At 40.5% G+C, this 17,705-nt stretch overlaps 1 protein-coding gene across 1 annotated transcript in view; it reads right to left on the bottom strand.

Annotated features, from left to right (window-relative positions):
* Positions 1–17,700, bottom strand: part of IFT81 (intraflagellar transport 81) — a 37,374-nt gene extending 19,674 nt beyond the window's left edge. Inside the window, exons 1-9 of the mRNA XM_010146056.1 lie at positions 17,417–17,700; positions 16,590–16,693; positions 15,801–15,981; positions 12,207–12,296; positions 11,113–11,178; positions 10,686–10,796; positions 9,349–9,433; positions 2,352–2,515; positions 460–555 (exon numbers count right to left, since the gene is read on the bottom strand). Coding sequence (XP_010144358.1) covers positions 460–555; positions 2,352–2,515; positions 9,349–9,433; positions 10,686–10,796; positions 11,113–11,178; positions 12,207–12,296; positions 15,801–15,981; positions 16,590–16,693; positions 17,417–17,608 — 1,089 coding nt within the window. The 5' untranslated portion in view covers positions 17,609–17,700. The remainder of the gene's footprint in view (positions 1–459; positions 556–2,351; positions 2,516–9,348; positions 9,434–10,685; positions 10,797–11,112; positions 11,179–12,206; positions 12,297–15,800; positions 15,982–16,589; positions 16,694–17,416) is intronic.
* Between the last annotated feature and the right edge of the window lie 5 nt (positions 17,701–17,705).

A 17,705-nucleotide genomic window follows, 5' to 3' on the forward strand; every position in this document is an offset into this window, starting at 1 on the left:
AAAAAAAAAAAAAAATCAAAGAATACCTTCATAATAGATGTAACAGGAAAAATGGCATGTGGTCCGACACCAGCAAGGGCTGTAACCGAAAGCAAGCCTTGCATCCAGGCCTGCCAGCAGCGGCCGGCCCACGCACTGCCTTGCCAGACTCTGTCCTCAGCTGGAGCTTTACCCAAATAGCTCCTCCAAAACGATCCTTCCAGAAGGACTGTGATGCAGCTGAAGGGCAACACTGAACAGCTTAAGGACAGCAGTCAATACAAACTCACTAACAGGATGGAGAGCAACTGTTTGACCCAGCCCTAAACACAGGTACGTTCAACAACAATTTATTTTCTTTTTGTCCTCCATTATCTACTGATTTACGCCAAATAAAGGGAAAAAGTTCAGTAAGAAAAACAATCAGTGACTGAAATTGCTCTACTGCTTCTGCTTAAAAAATGTTTAGTTCCTTCTTACCTGTTGGCGATATATGGAAAATTTACTATCAACTGGCTCATCCTTCATCATTCTTTTCTCAATAAGCTGATTCATTTCTGCATTTACTTCATTTATCTGCAAGATAGAGCAGAAAACTAAGTAAATGGAGCTTTATTTCTTTCTCTTCTCCAAGAAGTAAATGCTTTGCAAGCCAGATTTACAACCCAGCTAGTTCCATTTTTAAAACTGAGAAACAAACCCAAAAAACTCAATGAGTCATGAAGCACTGGCCGGGAAGAGGATATGCTTTTGGAATTCCAGTTCTGTGCCTTTATGATAAGGCAGAAGCATGACATTGGCCCCGAAAATGAAGTAAACTGGTACATGGAGAGAAAATGTATGTGAATTGGTACAGACAGAAAAAGGGCTGATGTTGTCACATACTACGTGAAGAATGTAATTTTATCAATATAAACTAAAATTCCTTTCACTCAACCATTTACCAGAAATTTGAAGGAGAGGAAATACCAAATTTCATCAGGACTGTAAAGCGTCACAGACCATCACGTTCCAGCTCTCTGGCACCTTTTCCCACTGCTGCAAAATGCTCCTGTTTGTCCACAGTCCCAAACTGTTGCTCTTCATTCTAGCTGGAGCTTCACAGCACCTGGAAACTCAGACAGCTAGACCAGTGCACTGATTCCAGCTTTTCTAGTCCTGACTTATGCTGCACTGGGACTCTCATCACCCATGGAAACCATAGCCCTAGCAGCCTTCTTTTAATTCTCTAACTACACAAGTGCTGAAAAGTGAGCAGTGTAAATAGGAGCTGAAATCCAGTGAAGCCCAAAAAGAAGGCAGGCACAGTGCTGGGCATCACCCCAACGCGCCTATGAGCAATATCTGTGCGCTTTGAAAGCTCAGTGTTTCAGCTGAAGTGCTCAATAGGACTAAAAATACTCCATCGTCTGAAAAAAGTAGCTCCTCTGAATTCTATTCCTTTACAAAAAGTGGTAGAACGGACCTGAATTTGAAGATAGTATAAGAACTCCTTTCTGTGAATAAATTCCTGGTTTACATATTATAAAATGCATGATAGTAGCACACTCGGTACCATTCAGCTCCTTTTTAAGACACTGAGATAACAGAAAGCTGACTTTAGAAAGAAAACGCTGTCTAAGGCCATGCTGTGGTATAATAAAAACGCATGGGTTTATTATCTATTAAGAACATCCTTCCGAAATGTAACAAATTAAAAAGTTACCGCATGGAAAAAGAGGGAAAAAAAACAACCTTGAAGATTTTTAAAATGTTGCCAAAAACCCAACAACAGTCTTGGAAAAGAAAGGTGCAAAACCGGGTTTCAAGGATGCCTGAAAAAAAAACAACTGCAACCACAAATACTGTTTTGATTAGGAGAAATAAAGCAGGATTGTGCATTGATTAAGTCATAATATTGTGAAGATACATGACTCAGAGGATGTTATTCACTGTGCCATAAACGCTCCCTGTATGTCGGTATAGAGTCCGACATACAGGGTGATGACAGTGAGAGTTTAAAACACGTGAAATCTGAAGAAAAATCAAACCTTTAGTGCTAAATTCACGTCCCTGCTCATAGCACAGCAAACTGCTAACAGCATTTGAGGAGACGGTTGGGTTTGGGGTTTGGCTCGAGGCTTGCTTGCTTGGTTGGTTTTGTTTGTTTTGTGGTGTGGGGTTTTTGGGGGGTTGGTTTGTTTTCAAAAAATTACCTGTGCGTTGGCATTCAGTGATTAACACATCTTCTGTTTTACAACTGTGGGGGTACTCCTTTGGGAATGAAACGTTTTCTCAAGGATAGAAGATGGGCAGAAGGGGTAAGAAAACCTCGGGGTACCAGAACCTTAGACTATGCTATGGAACATGAACTGTCATCTTGGCCAACCTACCTTGACTTCAAGCACACTGAGATCAGACTGACTCATAGCTGGCTCTGCAACCACCTTTTGTAAGAAATAGACCGAATTCTTCTTACTTTCAAGCTCTCTCGGTATTTTTGCAGTAACCAGATATGAATTGAAATTCATCTCGTCTTCTAGTTTCTTCATTAAACCTTAAACACAAATTAAATCGGTGTTGTCTATAAAAGTAACATAGTGAATAATTAAGTGAATATCACCAACATGTTAAAGTATTTAGCAGCCGATCACACTAACAGCAGCTTAACATCTGAGCCTTCTTCTCAACGCTCAAGGAAACAGGTAGTGGTTTGATGGAGATTTTTCATCAGAATGTTAAATGATATAATATGTATTATTATTATTATCCATCTGATTCTCTAACACACAACTATTACCTCCTTGACAGATTTTTCTCATCAATAAACAAGTAAAACCCTTCTGACACAGAAGCCAGACTTTGGTTCCTTACGTGCTTGCAAGATGAGGGGCAGCAAAGCATCCTGAAGCTGGTCCTGCTTACAGATCGCTTAAGTCATCGTTTCATGTGAGTCACTTCATCTACAGACAGATATTATCTCTGTGTGAATCTTTTATCTGTACAAACATCTTCATTTGCCTAGCTCATGTATAGATTTGTTATATCCTTGGAAATTATCTCTTAAAATAAAACTTTATTTTAATCTGGCATCTGAAAAGGCCTTAAAATGAGGAGAATTTAACGTGAATGTATACTTCAAGGCTCTTTTACATTGCTGCAACACTTCTAAATTGCCTCCCTGTAAAGAGCACACTATTTTTTCTTTTAAGAACCATTTATTCTCAGGCCTGTACACAGACTGAGAATGCTGAAAATAATAATAGAAAAATCAAAAAGGAATTCCTGAGCGACAATGGGAATTCTGCTGAGAAAAGCAACTCCATTTGTAAGTTCTGCTCTACACGAGCCTGATGCCCGCTGCAGAGTACCGTGCTTATGATGAGCTGGTTCTTACTAGGTAGAGTCATTCAGCCTCCTTAACAGATTATTTATAAATAAACAAAGTACATTCAGGTAAGAACAATCCACAGCTGGAAAAATGCGACAGAACAAAATAAAGCATCTATCTAAATTCCATCACACAGTCTTTCACTGACAACAGGTCGTCTAGTGCAATTACTCCTCCGAGACATCCCTGCCAAGGACTACAGTAAGGAGAGAGGGGGAATAGGTAATTCAGGGTATTTTTCATGATCTAAATGACTAAAAGAATTATCGTAGGTACTTTTTAAAACTACGTGCTAATGTTGTTGGGTTTTGGGAGGGCATGGGACTATTTCTCTCCATATTTGGAAGAATATGGAATTGCCATGAAATGCCAAGAAAAACAAGAAATTTGCAATCTCTGTCTCTTCCACATACTGCACAAGCAAAGAAAAGCTTGAGTGCGGAGGTACAACAGTACAGCTGATGTGGCTGAAACAGACGGGAAAGGATGTAGGTGAAAGCAGAGCTTTTTATTCTCAGGCTAAACGCCTGCTGACCACACCATGGACTGACACCAGGAGAAGGTCAGAGCAGAGTGAAATACAAGCCAAGGAAAAGGGGTCCCCGTTATTTACCTCTAGGAACACCGTACTGACAGGTCCTTCTCACCCTCTGCTGCCAAGAGGGAAAGGAAAGCTACTTGGTTTAGCTGCCAGAGAGGAAATAAGCCATTAGCTCTTGAGAAAGCCTCAAGAAGAACTAGAAGAAAGAAAACAGACTCTGGGGAAAGCAGTGTTGCTAACAAAGTCAAGTCAACACAAACTAAAAATGAGTGGGAATTCCTCTTTTCCAGCAGTTTGGTTAGCTAATTTCTGTGTTTATGAAAAGCCGCATTACCACAGAATCTCTTTACCCTCGTGGAAAGGCCATTTATCTTGTGCAAAACAAGCAGCATCCACAGTGGTTTCAGAACGGGGAGCAGAGTTACTCTGTGTGCCACAGCCATCATGTACGTGGCTACACTACAGCTGTACCCCAAGAAACACACTTGGACTTGGAGAGAGATTTCCCACTTCCTTCTTCCAGAAGCACTCGATTCCACTCTTCCTCAGCCCACGACAGAGCTGGGCAGGAGGAACTGCATTTTAATATCTCAGTAGAAATCTACCACCTCTGCAAATGCAGCAAAGCTTCCCACATACACTGTGAGCTGCACCGTCACCTCAGAGCTGACTAGGAACACAACTCCCAATTTGTTATTTATAACCAAGACCTTTGGGGTGAAAATCAAAGTCGTATCAATTAAGTTATTCTGATATTAAATATTAATATTTTAATCAAACTAACTTCTCATTTTCCTCTAAGAAGAAATACATATACTTTATTTCTTGCACTACTCCAGCTTTCTTATAAAAAATCTACATCTCTAAATAATTTCTTGCAACACTAATCTCAGGAAATAACCCTAGACAATGACTTTCATAACAGCATGAATCTATTGACTTCACAGGGTATAACCTTGGTCACGATCAAGATTTATTTCTCAGTTAACCTCAGATCTACCACCAACTTCTTCTACACACTGACTGGTTCTGCATCATGCTTACTCTCGACAGTGCAACAAGCAACGAAGCGAGTTAAAATCTGACATCTTGATGGGGAAGGACATGTCAACATCCCTCATGACTAACGTAGTTTCTTTCCTAAACACTTTGGATATATTTTTCCTCCTATATGATTCAACGTATGGAGAAGTAACTACCTAAGAGCTATTTCTGCTGCTTAACAGAACCTTAAAACACAAAACATAAGGCAGCTCTTGCTTTCATTTTTTTTTCAGTGAAAACCATTCTTTTTTCAATTCCCAGGCTAGAGGAAAGAAAAGCAAGCATACTTTAAATCTTTCCATTACACACAGAAATTCTGTTTTTACTGTGTTAACGTTGACTTACAGTTACAAAACCTACATACGTAAGCTGCACAGAAAAGCTGGCACTGTGCCCTAAGGTTATTTTAGCAAGGTTCTGCCAACCACATATTTACATGTGGGGAGCTATTAAGAGCTACTCCTCATGTTTTCCATTCAAATTTTTTTATTATTATTATTACGAAGAGAGGGATGGGAGAGTTTCTTAGTGCTTGCTCAGTCATGTAGGAAAGAGGCAAGTTTCCCTGCATAATTCTGCTAATGGATCTAAAACTTGATTCACCTTGCGCTCAGACTCCTTTTTCCTCTAGACGCTACCAGTTGTGCATCCTTTGGGACGTGCCACTTCTTCAGGGAGAGTCCCACATGCTGTAACCACACTGCATAGACATTATTCCTAGAGGAATACTATGGCATTTGGCTATTTCTGAAAATATATGCTGTTGGCTTCCACAGTGATTGAGGTCACTTCAGAAGAGCAGTCTGCTCTCCTCATTATTCAGTCACTTCCCCATTTTCATTTCACCTGACAATTTCACCAGTGATTATTTGCTGTTTTCTTTCAGGCATTTGATGTAAATACTAAACTCAAAAGAACCAAACACCGATTTCTGCATGACCTGTTTAGAAACACATCCACTCGGTGATGGTTCCCTGACTAATTATCTTTCTAAAACTTTCAACAAACTTCTTTTAACCCTTTTAACAGAGGTCGCATCGAATTTTTTGCTGCCTTGTTTGTTCTTCAAAACAGGGTGCAAGCTAAGAGCCAATGGATGTTAAAAAGTCAGCCACGCCAACCAGACTTGTATGTTCATCAAAGTTAGCTTAAAAGTGCTTCACTCCTGTCCTTGCATCGGTTGCCAGTGACTTTATAATCAATATAATCATTTAAAGATGGAAATAAAGCTCTGCCTAAACCATTCTCATTTAATCAAATACTTCTATAACTTTAATTATCATGTGCTCTGCAGTGTTGGTGGAGATGACTTAGACTTGGAATTGTAAGGAAATACAGTTCTGTGGAAAAGAAAAATGTTAGTGTTTTCATTCAAATTGAATATTTAAAGAATAGCATCCTAGATGTCTATTTGTCATCAAGCGTCATCTGTACAAAGCAATTCCTCTTTGACCGGAATCTTTAAAGTTCTCAGTGCTCTAACTCTATTACTCCGTATTAACTTAATGAAGTATATAAATTACACATTTCATTGTTTATCAACAATAGTCATCTTAACACACTCTTTTAATCAATGTTTTTAAGCCAGTCATCCACTTCTTTCTATTTCTGCCAATAAAGGGAACAATAATGTTCTGTAAAACGGACAGAGATTAAGAATTTCAGTAACTCAGTTCACTTCTTGGCATTAACAATTTGTGTTTGTGCCAGTGGAGATATTCAAAGCAAAAAGATGGCAATCTTGCTGAAAGCCTGAGCTAGGTCAGTCAGATGAGTGGTCAGTGGCAATAAAAATACTATTCGTTTCCAGAACACCAAGACAAAAAAACCCAAAACTGCAAACCCATGTTACTTAGAGCTACCAGCAACAACTGCCTCTCCGTAGTTAACCTACACACCGAGTAGTACTGAAGTTAGTAACCAGGGAAGGAGTGTACTGTGGAAACCAGTATGACCCGTTTTAGTCTACAAAACTAACATCTCATAACAATCAATGGATTTTCATGATACAGTACAAAGTCTATTCTGTTTCTACGAGTTAAAAACCTACTAACCATAAGCTGTATTTTCCTGGCACAGCTAAAGGAGACTGATGCTAATTGCATGTGGATGACACTCAGGAATACTAGTGTAGCTGCATTCCTAAAAGAGTCCCTTTACATTTCTTTAAAGTGCTCCATCCTAAACCGATTATGCGATGAAGTAATGGGAGCAGCATGGACCCATAAGACAAACAACAGAAAAAGTTTCTTCATTACTAACAACTTTTATCATTTTATCTCGCTTTGGAAATACAAACACCTGAAGTATTAAAAATGGAAGGAAATTATTTTAAAGGAAAGTATCTAACTTCCAGTGAATATCTACACCTACCAACGAGCCATGGAACTGTCAGCACACGAGCTCTACTGACACGAGTAGGCAGCTGAGGCACCAAACTGTAGCCAAAGGGAATTTTTAAAATAAAATAAATTCTGCTAACTGTAGACCAACAAAGCTTTTAAAATAAATGGAATCCTAGTCCATGCAATGTGGTCACCTCATTCCAATTATTTAAAAAACCCAGCTGGCACTCCGTAATTGCTACTACAGGCAGTGTGTCTTTGCAACTGCTGTGGGGAAAAGCAATTACAAAACTAAGCCCTGAAGACTTTGTTTGGGCAAAATTTCAGCACCAGCTTTCTTTAGTAATGACTCCAAGTTTCTCTTCAGAACATCTAAACACTTTTTTCCTCCACAAGCAGGACTCAAGATAAGGAAATTAAATATGTTAATGTTTATTTTCATCTCAGTGATTAAATGACATATTTACTGCCTTTTTATTATGTTACCTTTACTTCTGTGAACTGAACCCATCAAGTTTCCATTGGCCTTAAAAAAACCCTGGAACTGAAATAGAAATGTTGACACAGCTTTGCTGTATAAACTCTCCGATAGCTACTGCAAAAATGAAACAGTTACAAAATCCACTGCAGGTCCCTTTGAATAAAGGGGATAGCTCATATTCTCTTTGAGTTCCACTTGTGGTTCAGGGGCTGATGAGCATTGTAAAAAATTTAAAATTACAAAGCAGTAACAATGCAATGTGATGGCGACTGAAAGAAATTCTCTGACCCAAAACAGCTGCCAAAGCAGTTACGTGATGCAACTGGAATATGAAATGTACTTGGAAGCATAGGACAATGACTGAATTAGTTTAAATCGATAAATATCTGATGCTATCATTGCAGAAATATTGTATACATATAATAAAAATAATTCTACAGCATTTTTTTTAGCACAGCAACTTAGAACGCAACTGGAAAAGACCTCTGAAAAGGACCATTCTGAGCCTTATACCTTCATGCTACTTTACACGCACTGAAGTATTTCCCTATAAACCAACACCAGCACCTGTATGAACAGCACGTAAAACCTCTACCAGTCCTGCGATGTGTTATTAATAACCAGGCGCAAGAGACATGCGGGAAGGACGTTAATTCTTGTTACGTTTCCTTCAAAGCGATTAAATCATCAGAAATTTGGAGGGTTTCAAATTGTAGCCTTTGAGACGGTTTGTGATGCATTTATCTAGTAACTGCAATTCCTTCTCACCTGCTATTTTTATAAATGATCACAGAGTTCTAACTTACTCCATGAGCCGTATCATTTATTTTGCTGAGGTTATTTGCAGGCTGAGGTATCACTGGAAATGAGGAGAAGCAATCTTGCTCTTGGTTGAAGAATACAACCACATACAACTCTATCAGCTATGGTCATATCATGACAAAGTATTTTCACATGTAAGCAAATATATTAATAAATAAATATATAGGCTTTAATAGATATAATCTAATATATATAAACATAACAATATATAAGTGTGTGTATATATATAATCCATGATCTATATAAAAAGCTTAATTAGGAGGTGGCTTCAGTTTTGGTACCGTACAAAACTAGAACACAAAATTGCACTAGAGTAAGAAATGAGCCTTAGAGCTTTTCAAACAAATATTTTGTAGAAGGTAACTAGAAAAACAAGTCTACAGCAAATAAAACACAGTATGTGAGTTATTTGTACAGCCATTGAGAGAGTTTTTAAGAAGGAGTGTTTCACCAATGCCCAACTACAAACACAAAATATATAAAACCTCACTACATCAGTAATTTGTCTTTTCTAAGAGACTTCTGCTTTCCCCAGCCCTTTGTAGTTTGAGCTGTTTATCTGTTGCTGAGTATTATGGTTAGTATTCAGTATTGAACTGGTTTAAGATTTTTAAAAAGTGGACCCCAAAAATATAACTGGTATCATCCTCCCTTGGCACTTTGTGGGGCACCTTCAGGCTTGAGATCTCCAGCACATGCCTTTAGAACACAAGTCATTTCCCCCCTTAGACTCCCGAGTTCCCAGCCTTCACAGACGACTACTCACTCTCAGGCTTTGCATCCACTACTGCACAATGCATCTCTTTCAGCTGGAGCTGTGCTCTTTGCAGTCTCTGCTTTGCGTGGAACAACTTTGGAGAGAGAATTGGACACGCATAAGCTCATTCCTTTGAAATGCATATTCAACCGACTCAAACAAAGGAGCATCAAAAAGAATCCTAAATATAAAAAATAGTAACTATAGGCATCTGGTGATTATCTGTTTCGCAAGGGAATGTGCCAAAACAAATTTTCAGCGATTGGCCTAGGTTTACTTGATATTCTCTAGTGTTAATGAAGGAAAGTATTCTTGTACTCCCAAGTGATACTTTCTCTATGGCAGAAATTCATTAAACAATTTTCAACCAAAAATATGAGTGGCTGGAACAGCAGAACAACAACAAAAAAAAAGACAGCAAGAATCAGGACTGCAGATAACCATCCTTTTACTGCAGTTCAATGCAGCTGAGTTGTCACAGCAATCCGCTGTCCAACTCGAGAGCGCTCGGGAAAGCTTGTTGCCAAACAACACCCAGTGGATTAGCATTTCTGTGATTCAGAGATGGATACCAGCAGCTGGAATTGGCTGGACATCACATTCATTTTACTTGCAATCTCACTCAGGTTCAAGCAACAACCCAACAGCTCCACAGCCTACTGATTCACATCGATACCACATCCAGACACAGACCGCGAGACTAGAAATGGGGCGGGTTTTCCCCTTTTAATGCAGTGTTGAAGTTCACTACAGATTTTGGTGAGATGATATAACACATGGCAATGGACTTCATTAAAGTATCTTGTTTTGACAACATAGTCAGCAATAAAACCTGCCCTTACATTCAGATGTCAACTGCTTCCAGTGCTTCCCAGGACATTATTTTTGTCAAACTCAGGGACCAAAATCCCAACGTTGTTCCTGAATGCATATTCCCCTACGCAGTGAAAACCTGAGGTACTTGCTGCATACTCAGCCCCTGAAATCTTAGTGCAGATGCACAGAGACACAAATCAAACTACGGAAACATTTGCTCACTTCCATAAACATAAAGAATTCTCTTTGAGTGCTACCGCAGTAAGTCATGGAACATTTCCTGCAACTGCTAAATGATGTCAGTGGCAGCTGAGGCAGCCAAGTACCTCGAATGAGGTGTTCAAAACTTGCAGGGTCAAGTCTCTTCCCTTAAAATGTACATAAATATTTCTATTTTAAATGGGATTTAACTTTCTGGTGTTAGGAGAAACTCTGTACTGTTGTTCCTGATGTATTTTTTAAATGCATGATTCCCAAACAAATGTTGTCAACCACTATTTATTTCATTAGGTTTGCTTTTGCGTCAGTACCTGATTTTTTTGTTCCTGTTTCTGTTGAGCCAAAGATTCTTCTCTCTCTTTTTCTAAGCGAAGCTGTCTTGTTATTTCAAGCATTCGTTGATGATTTTGTACTGTCTCCACCTACAGCAAGTGGATAAATAGTGCATGTTACTGTCAGATAGTTGAGAACTCCATTAAAGAGATCATATGTCTCACAAGCCCACTTAGCGCTTCCTTTCCATACATGTTACTACTCAGGAGTGACAGCGAAGGAGTGGACTCAAGATTCTTAAAAGCCTGGACTAACGCCTAGGGAGATTCCCTGTGGGTCAATTAGTTACTCAATTCCTTCCTAGACATACAGTGTGTTTATCTTATCCTTGTTTGCATTCCAAAATCGGAGTTGCAAGCCAAGGACTGGGACACTGCAATGTAACAGCGTTACTTCTCTCATTACCCTCTTCTTAAGACGCTCTACTCTTTTGACGAGTTGATCTTTCTCTTCTTCCATTGCACTGATGTCCTAAAACCGAGAAAAACAGATAAAGAAATGTTAATTTATTTATAATATAATATGGATTGGACTAAATTCTGTTAAAATTAATATGAAAATCAGAATTCTTCTCTGAATACACTGAAGCAGTTATAATTTTATCAGAACATCCAAGCTCTCTATTCGCTTTTACTTCCCCCACAGTTCCCACTCTTTATGCAAACATTCCTTCATCTGCATCCTTGAGGATTCGTGTGCCCGTTTAAAACGAAAGCAGGTGGATTTCTCTAAAATAAAAACCCAACAAACAAATAACAAAGCAAAAATCAGCACGAAATCAACACCTGAGGCAGTCTAACATATGTTCTTAATGTTACCATCACTACCTACCTCCTGGCAGACAATTTTGCACGAAGTTGCATATGAGTGATGTTTGCTGCCAATTTTGAACTAAAACTATGTTAAAAGAAAGACTTGCTAGTGCTGAAACATATATCTGATTATTATTCTCCTTTAATCCTACCTTACAACAGCAGGGTTCCAGAGTTTGATGTATGAGAAAAAGGGAAATAAATTCTCTGAATTTAGGCCTTATCTCAACATTTGCTTATTTGTCTGCTTAAATATTTTCCTGAAACAGGGCAAATATCTTAACACCTCAGCCACACAGCATGACCATTTTTGTTGACTTAAGCTCTTAATTCATTCAACACCCTCTGAAATTATTACCCTATATTGGTAAAGCAAAGGGCTCTGTATCAGTTCGCGTTCAGAGGAGAGGGAGTTCTAGTATCTGAAAATCATGCTGAGCAGAATCTTGGCAGCCTTGTTTCCCTTGCTTGTTTCTCTTGCTTCAGAGAGCTCAGTTCTCAGCACGAGCAAGGATTTTCTAATCCATCTGCCAACAGAGAGCAGTTTCAAATAGGCACCTGCAGTGCCCACCAGCTCTGACCCGCACAACTTCTACGCTGCAACGAGTCCACAAACACAACAAAAACAGAACTGACATTCACAAAAAATCTAAACAAAGGTTGTATGATTTTGTCAGATTTCTTTACCCTTCTTATTTCTGCGGTAGATAAGCCGGATATTTTGATCTGCTCGCACTCCTTATGTAGGTTTTTAAATGCTTCCATCAGTTCTTCATACTACAAAATGAAATAGAAACCATGCAAGATGAGCTTTGTGTCTAAGGATTTTCCAGTCAACATGTGGCTTTACTACTAAGACAGTAAACAGAGAAATACAGGGATAACAAAAATTAAAGGCATTTTTTCCTCACAAAGACTTGTAAACTTATAAAGCCAAAATTTAAAAAAATCACAGTGAAGTATCTTCCACTGAAGGTACATGCAGAAGTGTCACAATTTCTTCAGTATTTTCTGCCTTTCCCTTACAATAAATAGGGTATTTTCACAACAGGAAGGTGCAGGACTATCTGAAAGGGACAACGCTCTATTAACAAACTATTTGCTCTTACTATTAATCCGTGTAGATCACATGTGTAAATTTATCAGCCCAAAAAGAAGAGCTTGATCTACCAACATGCTTGATTGAAGCAACAGAGCTTGAATTTATAGAGCGCTGAGCCTCAATGCAGCAAAGCAGCCCAGGAGCTCACCTGACTTCACATGTGAGAATTAGTTTTGACAGGTTGCGTAATCGTGCCCTCAGTACGTTACAGAGATTGATATGTGGAGCTCAGCAGCCAGGAAGAAGGAGACAGTGTGCTACTTCCACACCAGTACATTGCCCACCAGTAATCTTAAACTGAGAGGCAGTGTGAAAGTCTGTGTGGGCAGAGAAATAACAGGGGACAGAAAGAGTTTAGAAATATGGATAAGAAATAAATTTAGATTCAACTTGGAGAAATATGAGCTGAGATATAAGGAAAGAGTCTCCACAGAAACAGCCATTCGATGAGATGGAAAAATCTAAAAAGAGAATATCAAGTCATCTTCCACTTCCTGGAAAGAGCAATTGATATGAATGTTGAACACAAAATGGCAACGGCAAAGGCCAGTTCAGACAAAGGCACCATGTCCCTGAGCAGTGAGGCAGCAATGCTGGTCTATAAAACCCTGCAGAACCAACAGCCAGATTGCTCTGTTCATTTATGGGTGTTTCAATATTGAGCACACACTGACAAGTTGGAATTAATTCAAAAAATTAGCAATAAAATGGCTACTGAGAAGAAGATAAAGTAATAGAGAAGGAACTTGATTAAATGGCAAATAAAGGTATGATAAGATATGCACGGGCTGGGAAATCCAGAATGGGTTACAAAAAACTAGGAGTAAAACTGCACCTGGCCTGCATTCTACCACTTCTGTATTACAGGAGTTAAGTACTTTAACAAATAATATTTCATTATTTATTAGGTCATCTCTGAGGAACTGTATTCACGATGACAATGTCCAACAGCCTTCCCTCGTGCGGTTTCTCTGCCTCTTTCAAAAGGGGACTTTAGGGACACTTTTCCTTATTGGGACACAAAATTTCCCACCCAATGGCAAGACTCAAACACAGGCATAGCACAGTCTGCCATATCAGGACAAAAGGAAGGTTTCTCACTTTCACCGAACAAAAGTGGCAGCTACCCCATGTGTATCTGAAATAAGTGACACATTCCAATGACCAGAGACAACCCAGGTTCCTACAGCAGAAAGAAGGATTCCTGGTACCGGGGGACACTCACTGGAGACTGGACAACAAGATTTATCCCTGAAGTTTCTTACTTCTTAAATGATACACTGCAGCCAACGTGATGGCCAAACAACATCATCATCATCATGGCTTGGCTTCGCGAACGAAGATCTGGGAAGGGCTTTTCCCACGCTTACTGCAAGCGATGAGTGCACCCTTCGGGGCCGCGCAGTGGATTTTTCAGGTGAGGCACAGCGTGCGCGGAACTGGCTCCACCCTTTACACCTGAGGTTCATCTGCCAGGGCCTAGCGAGCTTGGACAGTGACAGCGAAGTCCTCGGGTCGTAGGTTTGGTTAGAGCATCCTTCTCTTAGATGATGGATGCCTTACAGGGCTAAACGAGCTCCATCTGCCCGGGTTTGGGGTCAGAGTTGTCCTTCTCCTAGGATGGCTGCCCAAAGGCTAGTGAGCCCATCCTGCCCGCGGACACACTGTGTCTGACCCTTCAGTTGAGACCTGTCTGGCTTGGGAGACCCCACCGGAGACACATGCCACCACCAGCACAGCTCTCAGCCTCACAAGGGCACACAAGCTCCTTCCCCACGACAACGGGGTGCCCGTGAAAGAGTCGCTGCTCTACCTCCGGACATCACAGACCCGGGCATGGGGAGCCGGGGGCGGCGCAGAACGGCAGTCCTGGAGGGTGGCCAAATGACAACACAGCTGAGAAGGCAGCAAGTACTCCGAGTACCTCTACAAAAGTACATCTGAGCTCGATTCCCTACCCCGATAAAACCTGGCCATGTTTGAAGGTTTCCAAACTCTTCTATTTTAAATCTTTCTCTTAAAAGACACTATTGCAAGCCTGTATATCGAAGTAATTTAGGCTAAATTCTTTAATTCATTAGTATCTAAATATTTGCATTGTAATGTTAAATTACATTGAGGCAGCGTATTGCCCAGCTTCTGTTTTGAATTCATCAGCAGGGTATTAGTTTAATAAGATGGTTATATTGCCGTAATCCCCAAAGGAACACATCTTACGTAACGGAAATAATGGAGCTGGATATTTATACACATTAAGACTGTGACATACTGAAGAAACATACAGTCCCCATTCCTCTCTCTCTTTGCTACCTCTACTTAGTTCTTCCGAATTATAAATCCAATACGCCAGTGGTAACAAAAAAATAAAAGGCTCAGTACAGCTTCAGTCAGACTACACGGCTTTGCTGCTGCGCAGTTAACAAACAGAGTTACCTGTTTCAAACATTCAAAAACACTGATTTTGCAAGTCACTACACAGAACAAAAGGCACAGAAAACTGGATAAAAAATTAGGTAAATATGTACCTCGGATAATACAGATCTAAAAACATAACTATGGTTCACTTTAAGCTTTACATTTCAAACCCACCCACTCTGACTATCTAAAATCAACTCCTAATGCTTACAAAAGAAGTGGGAACATAATGAGTAGGAACGTCAGCCCGGGAGAAAGGAATTTTTTGTTTATTCACAAAAAAATAAATGGTTGAAGCAGAAGTGGGATAAGGCTAATACAAATATTAGGCACTAAATACTGTACTGTCAATTGAAAATCAAGAGACATTGGCTTTTGGTCATAACATTTTCTGGACTAGTTTGAAGTGGTAATTTATAAAGTTAAAAATACCCATGTCATAGTTCATAGTGGAAAAAAAAGTGTTTAAAAACTCAAAGAAATGAAAAAATCTGTCTTGGCCGCCATGGCTCCAAACATTATTTAGCACCCACTATTTAATGGACTTAAAACCTTTTAATTCAATGCTACCTGCTGATACACACTTTCAGAGTTATTGCAAGAAAGGTGGTCAAAGCATATTTCTAACTACAAGTCTTTGCTCGCCTTTGATTAACATCACTGACTTGAACACCTATCTCAACAGGAACTCCTCGATTCGTTTGTCCCTCCTCCTACTGGCACTATAACTAACGTAAAATGTTGGCACTCATGAAATATGGTACCTGTCTGTAGATGTCAGCCACAGTATCATCCTGTAGGAACTCTGCTGGCACTTCCAATCTTACTAAGAACCGTGAGAGGTAAGCTCTCTTCTTGAGTTCGTTGGTCCTCTGCAGAAGCCAGTGTAAGACAGGATGAATTACAGGTTTGCTTCCAGTAACTAAGCCTTGGCGAAATGCACTCCTACAAAAAACAACAGAAAGAAAACACCAATAAACCTCAGACTAAAGAACACCGGCTTGGAACAAACACTTTGCGATATTTTGAAATTCACTCTCCACTTCCGTAATGCTGTTAAAGGAGGAAACACTCATGATGCCAGTTTGCTAGTCATGGTCCCAATTCTGCTACCTTGAGACAGACAAAAACCCCGTTATCATATCGAAAGGCTAAAGCCAGCAACACTGACTCTTCCCTTCCCGCAACATTCTTCAGGAATAAAGGCGATGTGGGACGAGTGTGGGTTTTCTGGGTTATAATCTGGTGCAGGAGGGTGCAAGCCAACCTTGGACAGCTGCTTTGAGCGGACAAGGAAGGGACTGACCCTGCCAGTCGTGCGGCACCCTCTCCTGGCTGGCTCCGCAACAGCAGCAGGGCCCGAGGGCAGCCCACACCTGCAGGAGCCTTCTGCTGGCACCCCCACCCCATCCCATCCCCTGGAGGGACAGGGAGGAGCTGTCTTCAGGGCGTTACACACCCCGCCACTGGGACAGCACCACCGAATTAAAGGTCATTACTGTCTAAGTCGTAGAAGATGTTTTACCGTGACTTGCAGACAAAAATATACTCACAAGTCTGATACACTTCCCGGAGGTTTGTATTTAAGGATACCAAGAAAAGTCAACATCCTTTTAGCTGTCTGTTCCGGCAGCTCCTCTCTAATGTCAACCACATGCTAAATAGTTTAAAAAGAATAAAATAATTACCCACGGTTTGTTCAAGTTATGTTAATTAACTAGCAACACTAAAAGAACTGTCACATGGTAAATTAATGAATACGGACCATCTTTTTAATCACCAAACTTCAGTTCTCATGGATGTTTCTCCAGCATGTGTATTCAGGTATGTTTATCCTACACATTCTCCCAGCTCATGGGACCTCCATCTATGCAGACAGACCAATTACATCCTCCAAGGCGCCCCAGATGTATGAACGATCCTGTCTGATCTTATACACACTTTTAGTAGCCTTGAAGGAGAGGGAGTGTCAGTATCTATTGCACCAGCTAAGTCATGAGGTTCAGTTCTTGATGAGTTCCTGCCCCGTGTATTTGTGAAAGACACAGCCTGACTTTTGACTTCAGAACACAGCGGTTGTCAGAACGAACCAAGCTAAGATCTGTATTCCAACTCCCAAGAATCAGGGGCCAGGGATCCTGCACCCCCGGCCCAAGAAACATTTTCTGGTTTGCCAAAAAAATTGCACGGATGTATAGACACAAAGGATTCTTGCCAGGGCAATTTCTCTCCAGGAAGATTCATACAGGCTATTTTGGTAAACCAAACATGTCGCAAGATTATACAGAGCCAGACCTAAATAAAAGCAAATTTCCGTGTCCGGCTTGTTTAAGACGTTCACTATTACGCAGGTCTGAGCAGCTCTAATTGCCTTCCTTACCTTCGGGTCAATCTCCCCCAGAACATCACTGAGCAGCTGCAACAGCTGCATTGACTCCAGGGAGTCAAACGTGATTAAATTGTAGTTCTTCCTGAAGGGCTCCTGATTGAGCTTCTCAACAATGAACTGCATTTGATCACCCATGATGGTGTCCTGGAAAAACCACGGCGGAAAAGACAGCAGAGATGTCATAAGGCCTCGGCGGGGAGAGGGAGGTGGGGGCTGTCGGGCGAAGGCACCACCTCAGCGAGGCCCACGGCAGCCCAGAGCGGGTAAGCTGGCCCGGAGC

This window comes from Buceros rhinoceros, unplaced genomic scaffold, assembly GCF_000710305.1.
Source record: "Buceros rhinoceros silvestris isolate BGI_N320 unplaced genomic scaffold, ASM71030v1 scaffold3812, whole genome shotgun sequence".
Taxonomy (NCBI): domain Eukaryota; kingdom Metazoa; phylum Chordata; class Aves; order Bucerotiformes; family Bucerotidae; genus Buceros; species Buceros rhinoceros.